General features: G+C 38.2%; 1 protein-coding gene across 2 annotated transcripts in view; it reads right to left on the bottom strand.

Moving 5' to 3' along the window:
• apba1a (amyloid beta (A4) precursor protein-binding, family A, member 1a) overlaps window positions 1-21932 on the bottom strand; it is a 34848-nt gene that overhangs the window by 11550 nt on the left and 1366 nt on the right. For both annotated transcript variants that reach the window (XM_084115400.1, XM_084115401.1), the window contains exons 2-5: window positions 9145-10814; window positions 3554-3664; window positions 2562-2601; window positions 2312-2457 (exon numbers count right to left, since the gene is read on the bottom strand). In XM_084115400.1, the coding sequence (XP_083971526.1) occupies window positions 2312-2457; window positions 2562-2601; window positions 3554-3664; window positions 9145-10746 (1899 nt within the window). In that variant the 5' untranslated portion in view covers window positions 10747-10814. The remainder of the gene's footprint in view (window positions 1-2311; window positions 2458-2561; window positions 2602-3553; window positions 3665-9144; window positions 10815-21932) is intronic.

The following is a 21932-nucleotide window of genomic DNA, read 5'->3' as shown; positions in this document are numbered from 1 at the left end:
AAAATATGGTGGTAAAGGCCCGTTCACACCAAGAATGATAACTATCACACCAGTGGCCGATATTATTGTGTTTATTCTAAGCGTGTGCTTGTCTGTCACTTAAAATGCTCCAATAGGATGGATTCTGATTGGCTATCAATGTTTTTATCGTTTATCAGCTGGACTAAATCGTTCTGAAAGTGATTCCACAATATTGTTTCTCTGTGCCGTTCTCGTTATAGCTGTGGTGTGAACTCTGCTATTCTTTAATATTGAGAAAGATTTTTAGAACTATATCTTTATCGTTTTCTTTATAGGTATTGTATCGTCCCTGGTATCCTTAACTGTATAATCCATAAGCATTTACATATTTACATATTGTATTTTGAGGGTCAAGCGCATAAATCCGAAGATTTGACATCTATTTGGCCCACATTAAACTTTTTCAATTCTAAGGAGGAGCTCCGTTTCAAGAGAAGGGGAAACTTCCTTTTTTTAAGGTGAAATGTGACTCTTGGTCTTTTAAGCAAAACTGTTAAATCAGATAATCTACAAAAGGACAGCATATTGACTTATTCTGTTAATACTAAATTAGTGTCAAGGTTCCCTGTCAATATTTGACCAAAACTCATTTGAGGAACCCTTCAACCTAAACCAGATCAGGTAATAGGGATGCATGATATCCATCAGTTATGGGATGATTGATTGATTGATTGATTGATTGATTTCAAACAATTTAGATATAAATATGATATTGGATATTTAATTGTGCTGCTCATTTTGAAAAAATAAAAAAAATTAAAAAATAATTACCATCATCAAACACAATTTAATAACAATGTTTTTTTGTTTTTTTTTGTTTTTAAATCTCAAAATGAATATCCATTTTCATACGCTACATTATAATATTGGGGTGCCTAATTTTACTTGTAGCATTTAATATGATTGATTTAATTTTAAGTGTCTCCAGCATTGGATGTTGGTGTGCTGGTGTTATCATTATGCTGCTTAATATATTCCCTAGTAATATCTAGAACTACTTTCCCAGCTAACAGGGAATGTTCTCAGAACTTTCTGGCAAGGTTCTTTAATAAAGTTATGAACAAACATTATTCCACTAATGTTAATAGAATGTTTATTCAAAGTTATCTGGCCTTTACTAATATTCTCAAAACGTTAGCACAAAACATTATTTTATACATCGTTCATGGAATGTTTTTTTCTCTGAAACATTTCAGTTGGATGTTCATTTAACATTTTTTAAAAGTTACTACTTGTTTCAGAATGTTTATAGAACATTTGAAAGGAACATTCCCAAAATGTTTGCAACAGATAAATATCTATATATAGATAAAATGGAATGTTCTCTTAATGTTTGTATAACCCAAGAAAAAAACATGAGCGTTTTGATAGTTCAGAGAACATTAAAAAAATAACATCTTCATAACTTAACACGAATGTTAGAAAAATGTTATTTAGAACATATTTTTGTTTGTAGGCTTGGCCAATTTGGTGAAAAGGTAAATGCTGGTCCATCAGCAAGACCAGCACCATTCCAAGGCTAACCAGACATGAATTTCATGCTGATTTAAGCTGACATAAGCTGATAAAACAGAAGAATCTGATGTCCACACAGTTACCTTTCAATGACTTCATAATTATAATCATTAGCAATCATCCATTCTGATATCGTTGCCTGCAATACCACACAGCAATCTGTAATTTAACATTTTAACACAAAATGTACATACAAAGGGACATGCTGAAAGAACACTAAATGGCACAGGTGTTGGGCTCACTGCATTTTTTAAGGTGGAGGTAAAAAATGCTGAGTAATGCAGCTGACAGGGCGAATGGCTGATTTATGCTGCAGGAGGATGAACAGGACGGAGGTGGTAAATGTCTCTGATCCTTAGGAACAAGAATCATGGGATAGGTCCCTGCATTTGACTATGGAATCATTACCGCAAGAGGACCACACACACACACTCTTAGTTGTATGATCATCTCTCTTCTTCTGCAGTGAACTGACATTTCAATTCGAACAACAAAATGTGACTTTCTGTCTGCAAAACGCAACTTCATCATGTTGTATCCGAGGAATAAAATGCTTGCGCAATAAATACACTATCTGTATACGACAAGTAAGAGCACAGCTCTGCATTCTTTATGAATTTCCATTCTTTTGTCCTAAAACTGTCACTTTTGCTTTCTTGGAACATTTATGCTGATCCTGAAGCAAGTATTGCTTAGGAAATTTCTTGAGACAGATTCATAGAAGCTCGGGTTTACATCTTTACAGCGGGGTAAAGACAGAACCCTTTCACCTCACCTTAATGCGACTCACAGCCTCCTGAGCCTGCATCATGCGCACATTTTTGGAGGGTGTCTTGTCTGAGAGCAGCTGGGTGGATCCCAGGTAGTTAGCAGCAAAGATAATACCATCAATGAGGTCCTCTGGGTCACATGGGCCTGGTACTAACAGAGAGGAGAGGAACATTTCAGATCATCTTCAAAGCATGCTTATGTGGCAGCTGAGGACCTGAAAACTGTAACAATTAGGAAATTACAGACAATCTTACCTTCCACATATGTCGGGAATGAAGCAAGGCTTCTCCTTGACTGCACATACAACAACAAAGACACAAATGGCTCAATACAACATTCTTTAAGCTGTTATTTTATTGCACAATATAATATAATATTCAGTAATATAATATAGTGAAAAATATAGTATTTTGTATTATATAATTGTAAGCAATACAGATGGATGGATAATGCACAGTAATATATTATGTTATATTATACATATCTATATATTATACAGTGAATTTCTCTGAGATCATAGATGCCACTTTTTGGGATAATATTTGAAGGTTTGGTGATTTTTAGAAATGTTTTTTTTTGGGGTAACACTTTACAATAAGGTTTATTTGTTAACATTAGTTAACTACATTAGTTAACATGAACTAATAATGAACAACACTTCTACAGCAGTTAGTTAATGTTATTTTCAACATTTACTAATACATTATCAAAATCAAAAGTTGTATTTATTAACATTAGTCAATGCACTGAGAACCAACAAGAACAAACATGAATAGTTGTATTTTTATTAACTAATGTTAACCAAGATTGATAAATACTGTAACAAATGTATTGCTCATTGTTAATGTTAGTTAATACAGTACATTAATCTTAACAAATGAGAACTTATTGTAAAGTGTTACCGTTTTTTGTTTAAAAATGACATTTCTAGACAATGTATTCTTGCCTATATACAGTATATATTTAAATAAATTAACTGAATTAATAATACAAAATAGCAAAGCAAGAATACATTATATATAGGCAAAGCAGAACTTGAATCTGCTCCAATTAATCTATTATAACGGTCTCTTGAATAATTTATAATAACTTCTAAATCACACACAGTCAGGGCCCTAATGCTGTGGCCAGTAATATGCGTCTAATTAAGTTTCTAGAGCACCTTCTCAACATTATTACCAAGAATAATAAAAAAGAAATCTTCAATTTTCAGCACAGTTTCAGAGGTCTATTCATAGCCTCCTACCTCTTTACTGGCTGGAGATGGAGACTCAAAGCTGTCGCTCCCCTCGTGTGGCGGCAGGGGACGGCTGGAAGACTCCGCCCCCTGTGGGGACGTGGAGCCTGAGCCTGGAGACTGGACAAAACAGACACATTCATTAATATTGCATGCTTTACAGTCTATCATTCTGGACAACTGACTAATACAAAAACTACATCTACTCATGTATTGACACCTTCTGTGACATTTAGAGTGCGTTATGTTAATACAAGTCTTCACAGTTTTTGAATAAATTAATGAATAAAAGAAATTGGTATAATTTAAATAGCAGGGCAATGAGGTAGATTCAAACCAAAGAGAGTGATACAATAAAAAGACTAATGTGACAACTGAAAACTGCCAGTTCATGCTGTCTCAAAACTACACCTCATTCCTCTGAAGAGGTCATATCTGAGTCCAAAATGTGAAATACTAGAGAACAAATGACTCATACCCTGAATAACCAGAGCACATAAAAATGAAATATTTAAGAGATATTTCCTGTTCATCCTTTGTCATAACATATAAATACTGCAGTCAAGTCCCACAATGTATCTCCATTACAATAATATAATCAGATGTGTAGAATGGAAATGAACACTGTAAAAAAAATGTTGCTGCCTTAAATGTAAGCACAATCAACTTGGATGTTTAAGTCATTTCAACTTAAATTACATTCAATGGTTGAATCTTGTATAACAAAAAAAGTTGAAAATTGATTAACTTATTTTGATGAGTTAAAGCAACGTAAAAACATTATGTTGATACTAAAACATTTGAAGATAAATCCAAACCACATTTACGTAAAGCTCCTCACCTCATCACCATGGTGACGATCTACCTGATACGTCCAGAAATTTTCCATATCAATAAGCGCTTACAAGAGCTGCAGTGAAAAATGTTCTTCCTCAAGATACACTCAAATCAAGTGCAACAGCAGATGCTGCTCTTTGGACCGGAGTACAAGAGAGAAGAACATAAGAGCCTCTTCCTCTCTCATCAAACTCATGTTGATAACTCCACTTACAACAGAGGAGAACACGGCTCCAGTTACAGCCCGACCTGGGAAAACTGTTCCTGGAACAGCTTCGCTCAAGAGTGACATGGATCAGAGTAGACCACAACACTATGCCACATCAGTGCTATTCTGCCAGAAAAACTAATTTCTGCTAAATTCCCTGACATGTTTACTGGTGGAATAAGCAGCACTAATGAAGTTAGCAGATACTAGAAGTCCCTGTTAGTTATTGACTCATTTTTGACTTTTCACACACCGAAATATAAATGACCTATACGCTGAGTTTGAATAAAAATAAAAATAATGCAAATAAATAATACATTTTAAAGCATGTTAAGCATTAATGGAGGGCAGGGGAAGACGGCAGTTTTTCTTCTCTGGTGTTATATGAGCCTTGCTGAATTATTTACAGGCCGTCTCTTTCTGTGTCTCTTTGACTGCACTAAATAAATCATATTGTGAAGGGGAAAAATAACAGGCTTCTGATGAAATGTCAAATTCTGAGAACGGCACAGAATAGGAGTGGGCAGGACACCAGCAAGTGTTCAGCGCAACTTTAATGGGATTTAATTGTGGGAAATGTGGAAGATGCGTGACTGAATGATATTCACTGAACGACCGTTGTTTACAGTTGAGATAATGCAAAATTAATATGAAATGTTTAGGATGGTTCACTATTTCTAGGGAATGAATCAAATGTAAGAATTTTCAAAATAGATTTTTGGATCATCTCAAATCATAGTGGAGAAAATGATCATCAGTTTTGACACAAACGTGGAGTTCATGCAGCACAAGTGCTGCTGTCAATAAAGCAAAAAAAAAAATACAAACCAAACATTAAGAAAATGTGACTGACTTAAAATTTTACTCAGATTGTTAGCTAATAATATATTTCGGAATAAAAATATTGAATTGCAAAATAAAAGCTTTCACTGGTCTCAGACTGTATAGAAACGCCAGTGGCCCTGTCCCAAAGAGAACCCTAAGCCCTCGCGATCTTCCTCTGAGTCCAACTTTCCTGATGTAATGGCGTTCTACTGTCAGGTAGAAGTCTGCTGTGGAGACCCTTCTGAAACCTAAAATGAAGAGTGAGACAACTTACGGTCTTGTGGACTTAACAGAAACGAGCACGTGGAGGCCATTGTGAGACCACAAGACCCAGAGCATATGAAGTGTGGCATTTGGAACAGGGCCAATGCTGTTATTGTTGATATAACAACAACTAGATGTTAAACTATTAAAGGGCTTATGACATGGGAAATCAAATTTGCCTTGATCTTTTGACATAAGCGCTCTTTGTACCATTAAAACATCCCGCAAGTTTCACAGCTTAAAACATCCTCATTATAAACAAAGCATTTATTTAGTCAAGCTCCAAAAACGGTCCGTTTCGATATTGCGAGATCTGTGACGTCATTTGCTTATGCCTGCCTCCAGAGCAAGACATCGACGAATAGTTTTACATCATCGCACCATCGCCCACTGGAGTTAAATCACAAAAGACTAACATTTGCCTACACCGGATGTGAGTGTCGCATCAAAAGCCAGACCAAAAAAGTTGAGAAATAAAACGTAATCATATCACTCCAATATTAGCTTCTCTTCACTGGCTTCCTGTCTTTTTCAGAATTCAATTAAAAAAAATTGCTGATTATTTTTAAAGCTCTTAACAGGCAAGCCCCATCTTACATTTCTCATCTTATTTATTTGAATTCAGCTCCTAAGTCCCTTAGGACTGCCAAAAAGCTCTCCTACACGTCCCACGAAAGGTGACAGAGCCTTTGCAGTTGCTGCTCCACGGTCATGGAATCAGTTGCCACCTGCCATTAAGAGCACTCCTTCTATTTCTGTTTTTAAATCTAGACTTTAGACACATCTTTGCTCTTTAGCCTTTCCTGATTATTAATTTATGGATTAGTAACTGTTATCTTTGTTAACTTAATACTCTATTTTATTTTAATGTATTTTATGATTGTTTGTACAGCACTTTGGTCAGTGTAAGCTGAATTTAAATGTGCTCTATAAATAAAATTGACTTACTTACTAATAAGTAAATAATTCATGTAAATTACGTTTTTTCTCCATACAGTATGTATTTGTTTTAGGTGCAAAAAACTATATTAACATTATAAGTGTACCTCAAGGAACATATTAAAATAATAATAAATGAAATGACCCCTTTAAAACACATTTTTGGCAATTGAAAAAAAGCTAAATAAATAAAAGAAAAGAAAATATAAATCGAAGATGAAAAAGTAAAAAAAAATTTAGCCTTGGCAACTAACTGAAATAATGTTTAAGTCAAAGTACTACAACTACTAAAAATGAACTAAATCTAAACATAAATAAAGAATAAAAATGACAAAAGCACATAACAAAATGAGTAAAACTTACACTAAAATTAAAATGAAAACTGAAAATGTACAAATAAAAGCCAATTAAAAATATTAATAAATACTAAAATAGTATATAAATAATATTAAAATAACATGGGAAGCCACAGAAACCTCCTCAGTGATCTGAATAAAAGATGTTGTGGGATATGAGTGCAAACATATGCTACAGATAAAACCTGAAAATTTATAATCATCACAATCATTTACAAAATCAACCATAATTGCAGTGGGTGGTGGCTGGTGTCTTCTTTAAACTCCCACTGGGAGATTTCAATTAAGTGCAATTCTTTATATGTTCCCTCTCATCAGAGAGCCAAAAGCCCTCGATCCCATAGAACTGCTTCCAAATGAGGCCTTGTGCTCATGAATACTGCTCAGACAAACAATGGTGATTAATTAACACTGTCGAAATAGCTAACAGATGAGCTGGGCTTTGTGCTGTTTGTTTAGTGAGACTGTGTGTACTTATGTGTACTGTATTTCTGTAATGTGTTGGTAATAGACAATGTGATTGATTCAGCTGTGATTGAGTAAAATTACGCAGCACAGAATCTATTAATTATGTAAATGTAAAACAAAAGAAAAGATATCAAAAATCTCAAGCACACATCATGAGATGATATTATTAAGTTGATACTAACCGCGGGCGCACTTGAATGACATCTACTCATTATGTTAATAAAAAGGGTAATACTTATCTCAGATAAGGAGAGAAAAAAAAGAGGAGCGAGAGAGAAGAAAAGTAAAGACATGGTAATTTTGTTGCCTTTCTTATACCGAGAACTCATCTTTCTCTCTATGCTTTTGTTCAGACAACGTCTGTTGTGGCTGAGGAACAGGACAACTTCATTTGCACACGCTGGTCATGTGTAGCACTCGCAGAATACAGATGAGCTCTCCAGGCCACGGATAAGGAGAGCCGTTCTATGAGTGCGAGCAGTCTTCATTTTCTAGCGACATGCAATTTGTCCGGCGCCGTGGCAGGCACCACTCATGAGAGAGACTAGTGTGTGCCACCGTCCTCTCCACAAATGAAGTCACGACCAGAGGAATGATGTGGTTCACCCTGTGAGGCTGTTGCAGCCAAGGAGAACAACAACGCAATTGTACAATCCTTCCTTGAATGAGTGTTTTTTTTTGTCATTTGCTGCACCTGCTACAAATATTTAACATGAATTAGAGTAGTGTTAAGGCAAATAGACCTGTACATCTTATCACTCTAATCAAGTTAAAGCAGATGTGTGTCATTTTCTCTGAGTTGGACCTATAACTGGCCTCTGTGTTGAGCGCTTGCACTGAAAGAAAAGTGCAGGTGACGTATATTTAATCCTTCAAATATCTGACGAACTGTGTCATGTGTACTTGGACCGGCAGATGAAGAATGTAGCATGATGTAAATGTGCTTTGGGGTTAGTACACCCAAAATTTTTAATTCTGTCATCATTTACTCAACCTCATTGTTTAAAACCTGTATACGATTTTGGTTAATCCATTTTTGTCCTTTTGTCCCTCCATTGAGAGTAACCAAAACTTAGAAGATCTAAAAAAGGTCATAAAGGCATCACAAACTGAATACATATGAATCGAGTGGTTTAATCGAAGGCAAAGACAGATAATTAGGCTTTTATTTACATCTAAACAATGAACATCATCACATATGGCACACCACGACACACCACGGAAGCTCAAACGTGCGAGAACCAATGAGGTTTGCTCTAGCACATGACTCATGCACAAGCTTTTGTATTACCATTACCACATGTGATGGGCTCTATGTATGTGTGTTTATATGTGAATAAAAGCCTAAAGTAATTCTGTTCATCATATAAAGCAATTGTATGCTTTGCACAAGACTTGGATTAAACCGCTCAGTTCATATTGATTCATTTTACAATGCCTTTACAACATTTTTAGATCTTCTAAATTTTGGCTACCTGGACTTTCAATGGAGCAACAGAAAGTCCTGAGTTTGGAATGACATGAGGATGAGTAAATGATGACGGAATTTACATTTTTTGTGAGAACTAACACTTTCAGAGTGACTTTGTAAGCAAGAATATACCATATAGATAAAACTGTGAAAACAATGATGCTATAAACTGCATAAACTGCAGTGCAACAACAGAGTAGCAAAGATCTTGCATAGTGCGGCTCATACTCACATCAGCCCCCAGAGACGGCTGCAGGTCAGATTCTGCTGTAGGACTCAGGTCCTGCCTCATTACCCAGATGGGTTCTTTGGGCTCGTCTGGCGTGTAGGGCGAGCGGACCGTCCTTGTCTTCACCTCCTCTATTGCCTCTTTGATGTCCTTAATAGCCAGTGAGATTGCATCTCTCTTTTCACGACTGCTCCTCACGACTGGAGCTATCTCTTCTGAGGGACTTCTGGGGGGCTGCTCTCCCCCCTCTCCTTCAGTTATTGGCTCCGGGGGTTTGATTTCATCCATTTGACCATGGGACTCTGACTTGGTCCAGTCTTCTTCATCACCGTCCTTGTCCAGGCCCATGGCGACACGCTCCAGGCTTTGCGAGCTCAGACTCTCCTTCACCTCTGCCACAATCTGGTCAATGTCCTCATCCTGCTCGCAGCTGTCGACTCGGGGATACGGGGCAAACTCTGCTTCCTTTTCAGGGCTGTCAGACTCTCCGTCAGATCGCTCGTCGTAGTGGTGGAGCCTGGACCCAACCGCCTCCTGTTGCTCGTACAATTCACGCTCGAAGAGTCTGAACTCTGCCCTACGCTGTTGAGGAGTCTGTCCCTCAGCTTTGGTCGAGGGGCCGTCTGTGATCTCCTCGTAAACATGCTCCTGAAGGGTGTATTCAGTATAAGGCTCAGAGTATGGCTCTGGATCTTCTGTTGCTCCACCTTCACGGGCCTCTCCTTCTCCGGTGGGACTGCGGTACATGGGTTGAGTGTAAACATAATTGGAGTAGTTGGGGTTTAGCGTCTCTGCATCATGGGGCCTCTCGGCATTAGGCAGGGGCTCTCGAGGTAGGGGCGGTGGCTGAGGTGGGTATTGGGGTTGGAGGTAAGCTGGACCACCGTGCTGTTGCTCTGACTCTGCACTCTCGGTGTACTCCTCAGCTTCAGGGCGCAGTGGGATGCCATATGTGCTTTCGTCTTCGGGCTCCGCTTCAAGAACCATGACTGCATCCCCCTCTGCCCGGTCCGTGTGGTTGTGGAAGCCACTCTCGGTGCTGGCGGATCGGGCCAAAGCGCTGCCACCATCTCCCTCGTCTTCCTCAGCTTCCTCTGGCTCTCTGGCTGGCGTCATGGCTTGCGTAGGGGAGATGAGATGCTGTTGATGTTCCAGCCTGTGCTGTTCGGTTCTCTCGGCATCTCTCTGCTGCCTCTCCCGCTGTCGCTGTCTCTGTTGCTGTGCCCGAAGTCGGGCCTCGTTGTCTCCCTGTCTGCGGTAGCGTGTCACTGCAGGTCGTGGTATGGGCTGCTGAACAGGTTGCTGCTCGGTATCACCATCTTCCGCTGGCCTCCTCGTGGCACGTGTGCGGTTCGTCCCTCCGTTTGATCCCTCGTACCTGCGGTAGCGCGGGGCCCCCTGCTGTTGGGACTGGTAGTGGTTATTCTCCGTACCATGGTTGCTGTGGTGGTTGCGGGAGCGACCGGAGCGGGAGCTGCCATCTCCGTTGTCGTGGCGTCTACGGTGGGATGAGGGGGGCTGTTGGCCCTCGGGGCCTCTACGCTCCAGGTCTGCCTCAGCCGCCTCTCTCAACTCCTGGCTGTGTGGCGCCTCCTGGTGGCTCATGATCGGAAGAGGGGAAGGTCTACACACAGAGCATTACTTCTCCCAGCAGGGCTCCACTCAAGCACGGCCTGCAGAAAAATGTACAAAAAACAGATATAAACCTTAAAACAGCAACAACTCAGTAAGAAAGATCATTGAAGAAATGCACACAGTAGTTTTCCCTTAGGTACATATAAATAAATGAATAGAACTGTTGTATTATTATTATTATTAATATATATTATAAAAAATATAAAATAATGACTAAATAAAATTGTTAAACAAATTAAAGCACTTGTTAAGGTACTTATTAAAAAAATTAAAAGTGTAATTTTGGCTCAATAATCTGTCTGTATGAAGGTGTACAGAAGGCTCCAGTCATATCAGATGCCAAATACAAAATGCCACTAAAGCATCAGTATGCCTGGGGTACATGCCTGGGCTTTATTACATTCTATAAATTTTTCCAATAAGAATTAAGACTAATTCACCTACAATTTCTGAACAATTACTAGGGGAAAAAATCCATCATTAGCCTTTGTTGTAGCTGATGTTTTATTCATAGTGACATTTGTTATACAGCCACATATTGAGATCAGCTGCTTCTGTATTTGATGTACAAAGATTATGATGGTTATATATTATTCACACATGCTTCAATCAGTAAAGGCCTAAATTTAGTCAAAATCTATGAAACTGTAGCAATTATGTATAGCAGTAGAAGGATCTCTGTCTGCGTTTACTGAGAGCTACCACGCAACAGCTAGAAATGCAAAGAGCAGTAGAAACCCCCCAAGCCTCCACTTTCGTTCCTCTTATAACTCTCGTCAACATCAGCTGAGTCGGGATGTACAACAAAACAAGCTGAATAACATAACACAATCATTTTAATGAGAGAACTTGCATTCAAACCCCTGTCAAGCTATCTGACCAGTCATGTTTACACTTTTTTCAATGTCGGAATGAGCTCCTGAGGGCAATCTTGTGCATTTGGTACAATTGAAAGACAGCACTATTAGACTCGACTACATGTGACCTACTTCTGCAGTTGATGCCAGGAAAGTGGGTGATACACTACCATGAACAAAAGAAGAGGTTCTCAAAATAGGGATGAACAACTGAAAAATATGTGTTTTAATGTACATCAGAGATGCATCTCTCGCCTGTATGTGCGGTGCAAGAAATTATTAAGAAATCTCACCATTTTGAATTTAAAACATGCTATCATTTCTCGTGATTCATGAAATTCATAACTGAATGTGACGAGACAAGAAACTTTTGCGTTTTTGACATATTACATATGCGAATAAGGGGGAATGTGTGCATATTTTAAAATGTTATTTGCAAATAGTCTAAAATGATTACTTAATAACTGCAAACAACATATTTTAACATTCTTATTTCTTTATTCCCTTAACCCCCTTTTAATCCTTTAATTATTTAGTTATTTTAAAAATAACACCAACCATCGTTAGGTGTGCCCTCCCCCCAAGCACAAGAGTGAAACTCCACCTATGTTTTTGTCCAAATGTCTTCATTAAATACCAAACTTTTGACATTTTTGGAGCATCATGATGGGTGACATTTTGCAGCAGATTTCCATCTGGAAAGAGACAAGGCTGAAAAGCAGCTGTGATCAATCAACACAAACAATTAGCCACACTTTCATTTGTTTCCTGACAGCTTACTGGAATGAACAACAGTGTCTTTAAACCTTAGACCGATGGGGAGAAGAGTGAGTGATAGAAATATGCGGCAGCATACGGCCTACTTAAACATGAGTCACCGCTGCAAACATGACATCTGTTTCCATGCATGGCGGTGTACGGCATGTTGTTAGAGATATCATGTCAGAAAGAAGTCACGGTGCTCGTGTTCCTGTAAGGTGTGATCAAAAGTGATGGTGCGCATACCGAACCCATCAGAAAGCAGCAGTAATTGGTGTAGACTCGAGAAGGTGACGGAATACCAGAGGAAATAAAATGACAGTGAGCCTACTCCTGACTTCAGTTCAAAACATGTACAAAATCCTGAGGGCAAACCACACTGATGATCATGATGAGTCAGAGGACCAAAAAAACAAAAAACAAACATTTTTACATGCAAACACACAAGTAAGATTTGGTAAGATTTTCATTTGATATATTAATGATTAAAATTGATCTGAAAACAAGTCCTATTATCGTACACAATTTTGCTTCTCCTGTAAATAAATCGTTTTAAATATATATTTTTTTTTACTGGAAAATAATGTGTGAGAAAAATATATATTTAAATTATTTAAATTAATTAAAACATTTATAATATCTTAAAGTTTTTTTTTTTTTTACAGCAATTTGCTTCTTTACATTGTTTTAATGATATATGGATTGACTTAAAAAAAACTGAATTAATTTTAAGTATATTTTCTGAAGTGATTTGCAGTGATTTGCTTCTAAAGTAAATGTACCAAGTTTCAAAGATGTTAAGATTTTTTTTTAAACTGGAAAACCGGACATAGAACACAACAGAAAATAACAATCTGCCAATGGTTTAAGAAAAATTGAAGTAAATCAGCAATTTTTTTCAGGAAATGACAATTTGCCAATGAGGTTAGAAAAATACATGTATAATTTATTAATTTAGTTTAAAATATATTTTCTGAAATTTACATACACAATTTTACTTGTCAAATAAATGCATGTTGTTTTAAGGAAGTTGACATTTTTTGTTAAATGAAAATAAGACTGATAAATACTGTTTCATACGATTATTTTTGGCAGTATGCAGAGGAAGCGGCAGCTCCAGTTGCTGAGGTGAATCCCCCTCCCCAGCCCGATTAGGATGGTATGTTCAAAGACTTCCAACTCCTACCCTCTCTAAGCAACTGAGTCACCCAGAATCCTTCATGGAGACATCCCAATATGAGAGATTCTTGGCATGGGTGAGTCAGGCAAATCAATCAACATTGGACTGACAGACCTAACAATGTGATCCCAGAGGGATGATTGTTTACCATTATTGATTTTGCACACACAACATCTCAGAGTCACAGATTAACTCCTTCCTTTCCAGTAGCCCACAGCAGATGGGCTCCATTGAACTGCTAGTTGACAAAATATGTTTAGAGCATCAATAGAACTTCAGCCTGAGTCTAAATGCTCACATTTTGCATCCTTTTTTCCTTCCAGTGCGATTGAATTTTATTAGAGGTTGCACTGGTGCTACAACCAATTTGACTAACTGATAAGCTCTGCCATATCTGTTTCATATGAGAAACATTAAATGTGCCAAAAGCGGAATGAAACCGCGCTACTTGTTTGACCGCGCTGCATGGACCATTTATCAGCTTGATAAAGCTGCGATGACATTCTCAAAAGCACTGATGCGGAAAACAGGAGAAAGACTATGCCAAAATAGCACATTAATAGTTTTTAAGATACAGTAGCCTATACTGTATGCATGTACATGAATTGATACTTTGAACGTTATCTGTAATGTTTATGGTCTTTTTCAGGCAGGATAAGCGATATATGGAAACTGTGTCTATGTCTACATCACACTTCAGACACAGGTAACTGAACTAACACAAAATTATTATTATTATTATTAAGCATGAACATATATCTGGGATTATTCATTTAACCAATGTTAAAGTGGTTATCTTTACAGCTTCGAAATACATACCGTTAACGAAAACACTGTTGAATCAGTTGCAGTTACAGTACGAATAAAAATAGTATTATATGACACAACATTATTACATAACCACAGTGAATAACTGTACATGACGAATTAATTTGTACGTTTGTTAAGTTTTAAGTTGTATGTTTAAGCCTTACAAAGCTTAAATCTGTATTCAGATTTCAGAGGAATCTTTTTGACATTTGTAATATAAATGCTGAGGTGTCTCTTCCGTCAGCTGATCTGATATTCGCTACTGTAATGAAGATAAACGTAACTTTTAAATAAGTAGGGGAAATTTCTGACTTCAAATAAATAACCATTTAGGAGATTTGCATTGTAAGAATGTACAGGGAGTCTTTTGAAAACGCTGACTCGTTAGGTAATGTTTTCTGATTAAAATCAGAAGATTTCCTATTAATTCAACAGAATGTGAGGGAATACCAGGGAATACCAATATGGCGGTAGGGTGGCTTCACTTTTTAAGTCATGACTCCTGAACAATCCAGTCATTTATATACAGTTGTCAACATTTGAAGTGGATCAGAACCTTTCATCAAAGTTATACATGAATTTTGAACAATACCCGTTTTTGTCTTAGGACAACTTTGATTAACTTTTTTGATCAACTTCAAATGTTGACTACCGTAGATCAATGTCTGGAGCCCTGATCTGTCAGCAGGGACTAACTGGATCATGATAACTAGCTTTACATTTGCGAAGTCTTACAACAATTAATGTTTTAATTTCAAAACCATTTCATTAGGTTTTTAAGAGTGTGATGTGTCACAACAATTTTCAGTTATCAAACACTGCGATTAAGTCTTAATATGCTAATGCTAATGAATCAGTAAATAAAAAATAATAGCTATTTGGTCATCAATAGCTCCAATGAATGAAAATGCTGTGAAAAACAGCTGCAGACTCTACAACTACTGTCTCTACTCATTCATTCCTGTTGAGGAAAGAGCAAAATGCCCACATATCTCCATCAAAGAGCAAACATACAGAGCTTTACAGAGCTAAGACGTGTTCTTGCCAAAACTTCAAGATATTATGCAAATTAGTATTTGAAAATAACCCTGAGATGGTAATATCAGCCGTACGAGCAGCGTGGGCTGAAACCAGCATGACTGTGAAAGCTCACCTGAGCTACAAAGAGACAAGGAGAAGACTGCCTAAAAATGTGCTGAAGGTCACTGATGAAAGTAGAGGAGCTGGCTAAAGCTGGGCCAGCTGACAAAAAGGACTGCTGATACGGAAGAACACCATGCCATTTTCAACCATCACTTTCTCTCTCTCTCTCTCTTTCTCACACACACACACATAGGGCTCTCACACATCGAGTCTTCAGTATGTGTAAGGAGCAGGTTTAATCAGGGGTTGTTCACAGCTCTCTCTCCCACACAGTTCCCAGTGGAGGTCTCACTCAGTGGCTTACCCACAAGGACAAATCAGCATGGAGTCTACTGCTGCTCTCAGAAAACACGATGAGATGAACCATGTGTTAAGATTTCAGAAAAATCGCATTCTTAATTAGTGTCGTTGTTTTGTGTAGCAGTCTAAACATCCTTATAAGAAGAGAAGTTGAGTAGAAGAGAAAAGAGAAGATATTCACCATGGAATCAAAATGGACAATTTAAGCTTTTTATGAAATTTTGCAGTGTTAATTATAAGTTATTATCTATGCACAATCTGCACATCATTATTATTATTTTAATTCATGTGCCCTTGTAATCTTTAATCAAAATAATTTCCCCCTCGCAAAAGCAACTCTTCTCTTCTCTGATGACATGTTCACTGGTGCAAGGCTGAGACAATAAACCCTCCAGCAACCTGTCACTCACATGAGATTGCAGCAATTAGCAAACAACAACGATCCAATCAATTTCCGACAAAAACAAGTTACACCCTAATTTTTTCTTGTTAAAGAAAATAATTCACTCAAATATTTCACAATAGGGAAGAAAAGACTCATCGCAATTTCCTTTTTATGAAGACTTTAAAGCCTATTTTCAGAGAATGCACTGTGGTCTGTTTTTGTCTTTTTGCATTGGCAATTTTTTTCTACTCGTTTTGAAAGGATAGTAAAAAAAAAAAAAAAAAGAAAAAAAAAAAAGTTGTTCTAAATAGGGTTGTCACAGTTCTAAAAGTGCAGTAGTCCGTACCAATACCAGTCAAATTTCATGGTTAAAATATCGGTACCATAGCAAATATTATTGTGAATATTTTGTATTAATATTTTTTATTTAACTATTTGAAAATGAAATGCATTAAATAAATGAAATTAGTTCATTTTTAATGCTCTTAATGATTATAAGTAAATAATACATTACATCATTAGTATGTAACCTTCAAATATTGTTCAGTTAAATAAACATTATTGAAAAATTATCAGGTATTTTAGTTTCAATGTGTATTGGTTTGGTTAGTTTGTTTCCATGGTTACTGATTGTGTTAAAGCACCTGTCTCTAGTTCTGTTGATTAGCTATCCTGTGTATATAAGGCCCTCAGTTTGTTCAGTTATTTGTCTTGTGTTTTACTGCCATGTGTATCTCCTGTGATCATATTCGTAGTGGATTACCGTCTTTGTTTTTGTTTAAACATAAAGTGCTGTAATTAGATCCCCTTCTCCTCATTTTGCCTGACCTGCTGTGACAGAACACAAGACCAATGGAAATGATCAATGTCTAGCAGCTGCCTTCATTAATCTTACCCAGGAAGGACTTAATCTGTGGGAATATTTCATCCACTTTTGTGAGTTGGCAAAAAGTTTAATGAAGACCATCTATTCGGTCAGCACGCAAGGCTGCCAGTGGGTGGGCTTGCCAGAGATGGGGAATCTCAGAGGGTACGTCCTCACCTGTTTTGAGTCTGTGATGGGTTCCACAGACCCAAAGCCAATGCCAGCCAAGGACCCATAGCCAATGCTCGCCCCAGAGCCAATGCCCACTACGGAGCCCAAGCCTGTAGCCATATCCATCCCAGTGGGGTTATTAGAGAAGCTAGATGATGAAAAGTGGCTTGTAGACTGGGATTCGGCAGATACTGTTCTCACCCTTGTCCCCACCCACAATCCTCTTCCTCCTCTGGTGGTCCAGTCTGGCTAGATGGATGTCCTGGTCCCACCTGAAGTCCTCCCTCCTCCACTGGTCCCATCCAACCTTCAGTTTCCTTCATTGCCGCTGGTTCCACTTAGGACCAATGCTGTGTTTGAAATAGCCCCCTATACCCTCATTCACTATTCCCTACATTACTCCACTAATATAGTGACATATATACGAATATATAAACGAGTGAGTGAATTCGCTGAGTGCGCTGGAAGGGCTGCCGCTTTTGCATAGTTTGTGCTTGCCGTTTAATAATCATCTGAAACGTAGCAAACTGGCAGCTCCAGTAGTAATGAAAATATTTATCTTGAACTCTGCCTTGGAAACTAGCATGTATAAACAGTAATTTAACAATTTAATAATCAATTAAAAGGGAATTTATACCAGTATGAATGATTCAGCTGTGGGCGCCATCTTCTGGTCAGATGCGGGAATTCATTCAACGCGTGACTCTCACAGTGCATTACGAGTATTCTCTAGCCGTTCAGCGTACATCAGATGTACACTCGTTATTGCGGTGCATTGTGGGATTGAATGAGTGCACTCAATGACGTCCACTATGGTTTAGGACACCACTACAAATGGCTGTCCCGTCAAATAGTGCCCTATTTAAGGGTATAGGGGGCGATTTCGGACGCAGCCCAAGCCTCCTTTGTTGCTGATGCTCCCACCCAACCACCCACTCCCTCCACCTCTGCCAATCTCATCCAGTTCCTAGCCTCCGCTGGCTCCCTTCAGATACTCCTTCAGTGGCTCTGTTCGACTGCTCGGGTCAGCATTGGGCTTCTCAGCCTCAAGCTCCGCCTTGGTGTGGTGATCCCCTGGCTCCACCTCAGCCTGTCAACCAGTCGGCTTCGCCTTGGCTCCTCCCTCCTGGTCCTTGGGGAACATTTAGTTCTTGGAAGACCGCCCTGGTGGCTAGTTCCTATAACCGAGTTCATAACTACCTGGTGTGAAAGCCCCTTATCCATCCATCAATACATCCATATAAAAATGTTATTATGATGCACAATTGAACTTTTTTTAACTTTACTTTTTTTGTTTTAAGGATATTTAGCTATTAGTAAAACTAGACGAAGATACTGATGAAGTACAGAAGAAAACATGGTTTAAGTGGCTTGTGTAACAATACTGCAGAATGTGTTTTTACTCCAAATGATATCTCTGTGTAATAAATGAGGAGGTGGAAACTGATGAGTTAATCTTTTAAGAAAGATTTATGGTTGCAGACCTATCTAAGGGTGGTTAGACAAACTCAGCAGACACGCTCACTCATACACTCCCACAGTGGAGTGGATCCTCTCCTGTATGTAAAGCTGGCAGGGAGTGAGGGTCAGGCAGCCTGTGAATAAAGACACGCTGCTGTTTGGCTGCAAACAAACACTACAATTCATTAGTGCCTGCAGCGGAAAGGGCAGGGAATGAACCATTACCTCAAGATCACTGACATGACTCACCAGCTTATAGACAAATCCTACTATCAAACCTGGTCAAAACTGGATAAAAAACAGTTTTAAGATAAGTTTTTTTTTAAAGAAAGGTAGAGTATGTTAATATGGCACTATTTGGAAGATAATACAAGCAAGGATTAAAAAAAAAAATTTTTATAACTATATATTATAGTTCTAAAAGTACAGTAAATAATTATAAAGTTACTTTAATGTAAATTTTATTTTTATATAAATACAAACCACTGACTGACGCCATTTGTATTCTTTCAATCAACTGCCAAAATATGTGTACATAATTGTGGTATATAATAGGCAGCAATAGATACACCTATGCAATGGAGGCATCATAAATTGGATTTGGAGGTTCTAGGCAGCATTTTATGCATTTCAGACACAGTCATGAAGCATGTGAATCTAAGACTTTACAATGAGTCACAGCTGCAGCAGTCTCCTCTATAGACACAAAGACTGTGACTCAAACAGCAGCTCAATGACAACCGTCAAAACAGTCTCTGTGTGGCTCCTCAAAGCTGGAAGTGAATTAGCAGTGTAATTCAAACGAACAAAAAACGAGTGTGACTCTGAATCAGCTTGATGTATTATCATACACACAATGAGCTCATGTCAACACCAACACAAAATGAACCAGTGCAATTATTTCCGTCAGTTGTTTCTGATCGAGAAGTCTCTTCCAAATGCCTGATTGCACGCACACGCAAACAGTAAAAAACTAAAATGCACACACAGAGCGCATAGCCAGTTTGAGCGAATCATTCTTCTAACAAGATTATGCACTGCCAGATTTAACTGCCAGGACAGTGACAGACGTAGTAAAGGGGCGGTGGTTCGATCGAGAGAGAGAGAGAGAGAGAGAGAGAGAGAGAGAGAGAGAGAGAGAGAGAGAGAGAGAGAGAGAGAGAGAGAGAGAGAGAGAGAGAGAGAGAGAGAGAGAGAGAGAGAGAGAGAGAGAGAGAGAGAGAGAGAGAGAGAGAGAGAGAGAGAGAGAGAGAGAGAGAGAGAGAGAGAGAGAGAGAGAGAGACGCACAATAGCCTTCTAAGTGCTCCTGTCAATGACGGACTGTGTTTGGGTGGGACATTCCATTAAGGGTCAAACAAGACCATTAGAACCAGTCAAACTCCACCCACTGATTTACTGATTCAGGCTTATTAAAGCACACTCCACTGGACACATTGACAGATGGTGTCACACTATGACAGAAAGCAGACTCAGCTGAATCGACAATGCTGTGAACAGAATCCACTGTAATATGGCTGCGACAGCTACAAGAGGCCATACAAAACAACGTCACTTGATTATCCGTGATATATTTTATAAATCACAATTACAGTATACTGTAAAAAACTCAAAGTAGTGAATAAAATAAAGATTATTGAAGAACGTTCAAGAAAAAACTATTTCAGTCTTTCTACAGTACCTCAAAATTGGATGTATAATTGAATATGTTTCTTGGTAAATATTTATGAAATTTACAAGCAATTTCTGAGTAAATCCTAAACCTTTTGTTCAGTGTAGTCAACTGTAGGCCTACTTCATTCCACCCGGATTTACCAGGAAATCTAGCAAGGAAACGATGGTTTCAGACTGACTTCTAAGGCAGCATAACGTCACATCTGATGATCTAGGACAAATTCAAGCTTTAGAGACATCCATGTCAATATTTAATTACTAGAATGTTTATTTCTTGGTATAAAGTTGGAAAAAAAAACAAAAAAACAACAGCATTTATAAATTAATCTGCTCTGACAGATGCCATTTTTTATTCTCCTAACTACAGCTGAACTGCATACTGTTGTGTATTATTACACCCTGGTTTCCCTCAAGGAAGGTTTATGAAAATGACACGGTTCTCCTTCATTTCAAACGGTGTCTTGGGAAGCTTTGAGAAAAGACATAAATGAAGACACATTAGCATACCTCTCTATTATGGCCAATCGATGGTATGGATCTACGGTCTACCCTCCCCCTACCCACTCACATCTGCCTTCGGCAAATCAAGTCCGACCTGTGACTCACTGTAACTGGATCAGCCAATAAAAACCCTCGTAGCAACTGAAATAATTATATTTGTCAGAATAATGAGGAACGATGTTACACTCACTCAGTAGGTCAAGGACATTCAGTCCAGCCGTGACGATTCCTGCAGAACTGCTGCAGAATTTAACCTGGATACTAACAACAGTATTTAAAATAATAAAATGAAATAAAATAACCCTCACCATTCCTTATCATTGAATTTACTGGCTTAATCAGTGACTAGAAGAAGTGATTTATAAGAGGTGTGAAGAAAAGTCTCTGTATGCCAAGAACATGCCTTGCTAATTAGTTTAACTTTTGGTGAGCTACATGGTAAAGACTTGTTAATCCAGCCTTCAATATAAAATGTGTCTCTGTAGCAAAATATAGCCTTCAGGACATATGGGCGTGAAATCAGTACTGTTATTCTCTTTCAACAGGAACTATTGCAAGACTGGAAGTGATTCTGTATTCATCTTCCTCTGACTGGACTGCTGTCCTCATGTGTTGGTGCCATTCTGTTCATTATCTACACATCACTTCCACTACACCCTTCTTCAGGACACATTGTATTTCAAACAGAACATGACTCCTAAGATATCAAGGGCAGATCGATCTGATGTAAAAGGTGAACAAACTCTTAGATGATGTAATAGTATCATATCAACTGACATGCAAGAGGAAGATTACAGTATCTGTGAGAAAGAACGCCACTAATGAAAACGTCACACTTACCAGTGTAGTTTTGCATGTGCAGCTGAATTTCACAATACTAATCCAACATAGTGGTGACCGAAAATAGTTCACTTTTCAATGCTTCTTCATAGTCTCTCCTTGTCCACTTAATGCAGTGGAATCTCAGATGACTCCAGTTATCTAATTTAATGTCAAACTTCAGACTCCACCAAACAGGCCTTGTAGAAGTGAATGTTATTCACATATTTACC

This window comes from Abramis brama (assembly GCF_963993115.1).
Source record: "Abramis brama genome assembly, chromosome: 5".
Taxonomy (NCBI): Eukaryota; Metazoa; Chordata; class Actinopteri; order Cypriniformes; family Leuciscidae; genus Abramis; species Abramis brama.
The sequence above is the reverse complement of the archived record's forward strand: the minus strand, read 5'-3'. Positions and strand labels throughout refer to the sequence as shown.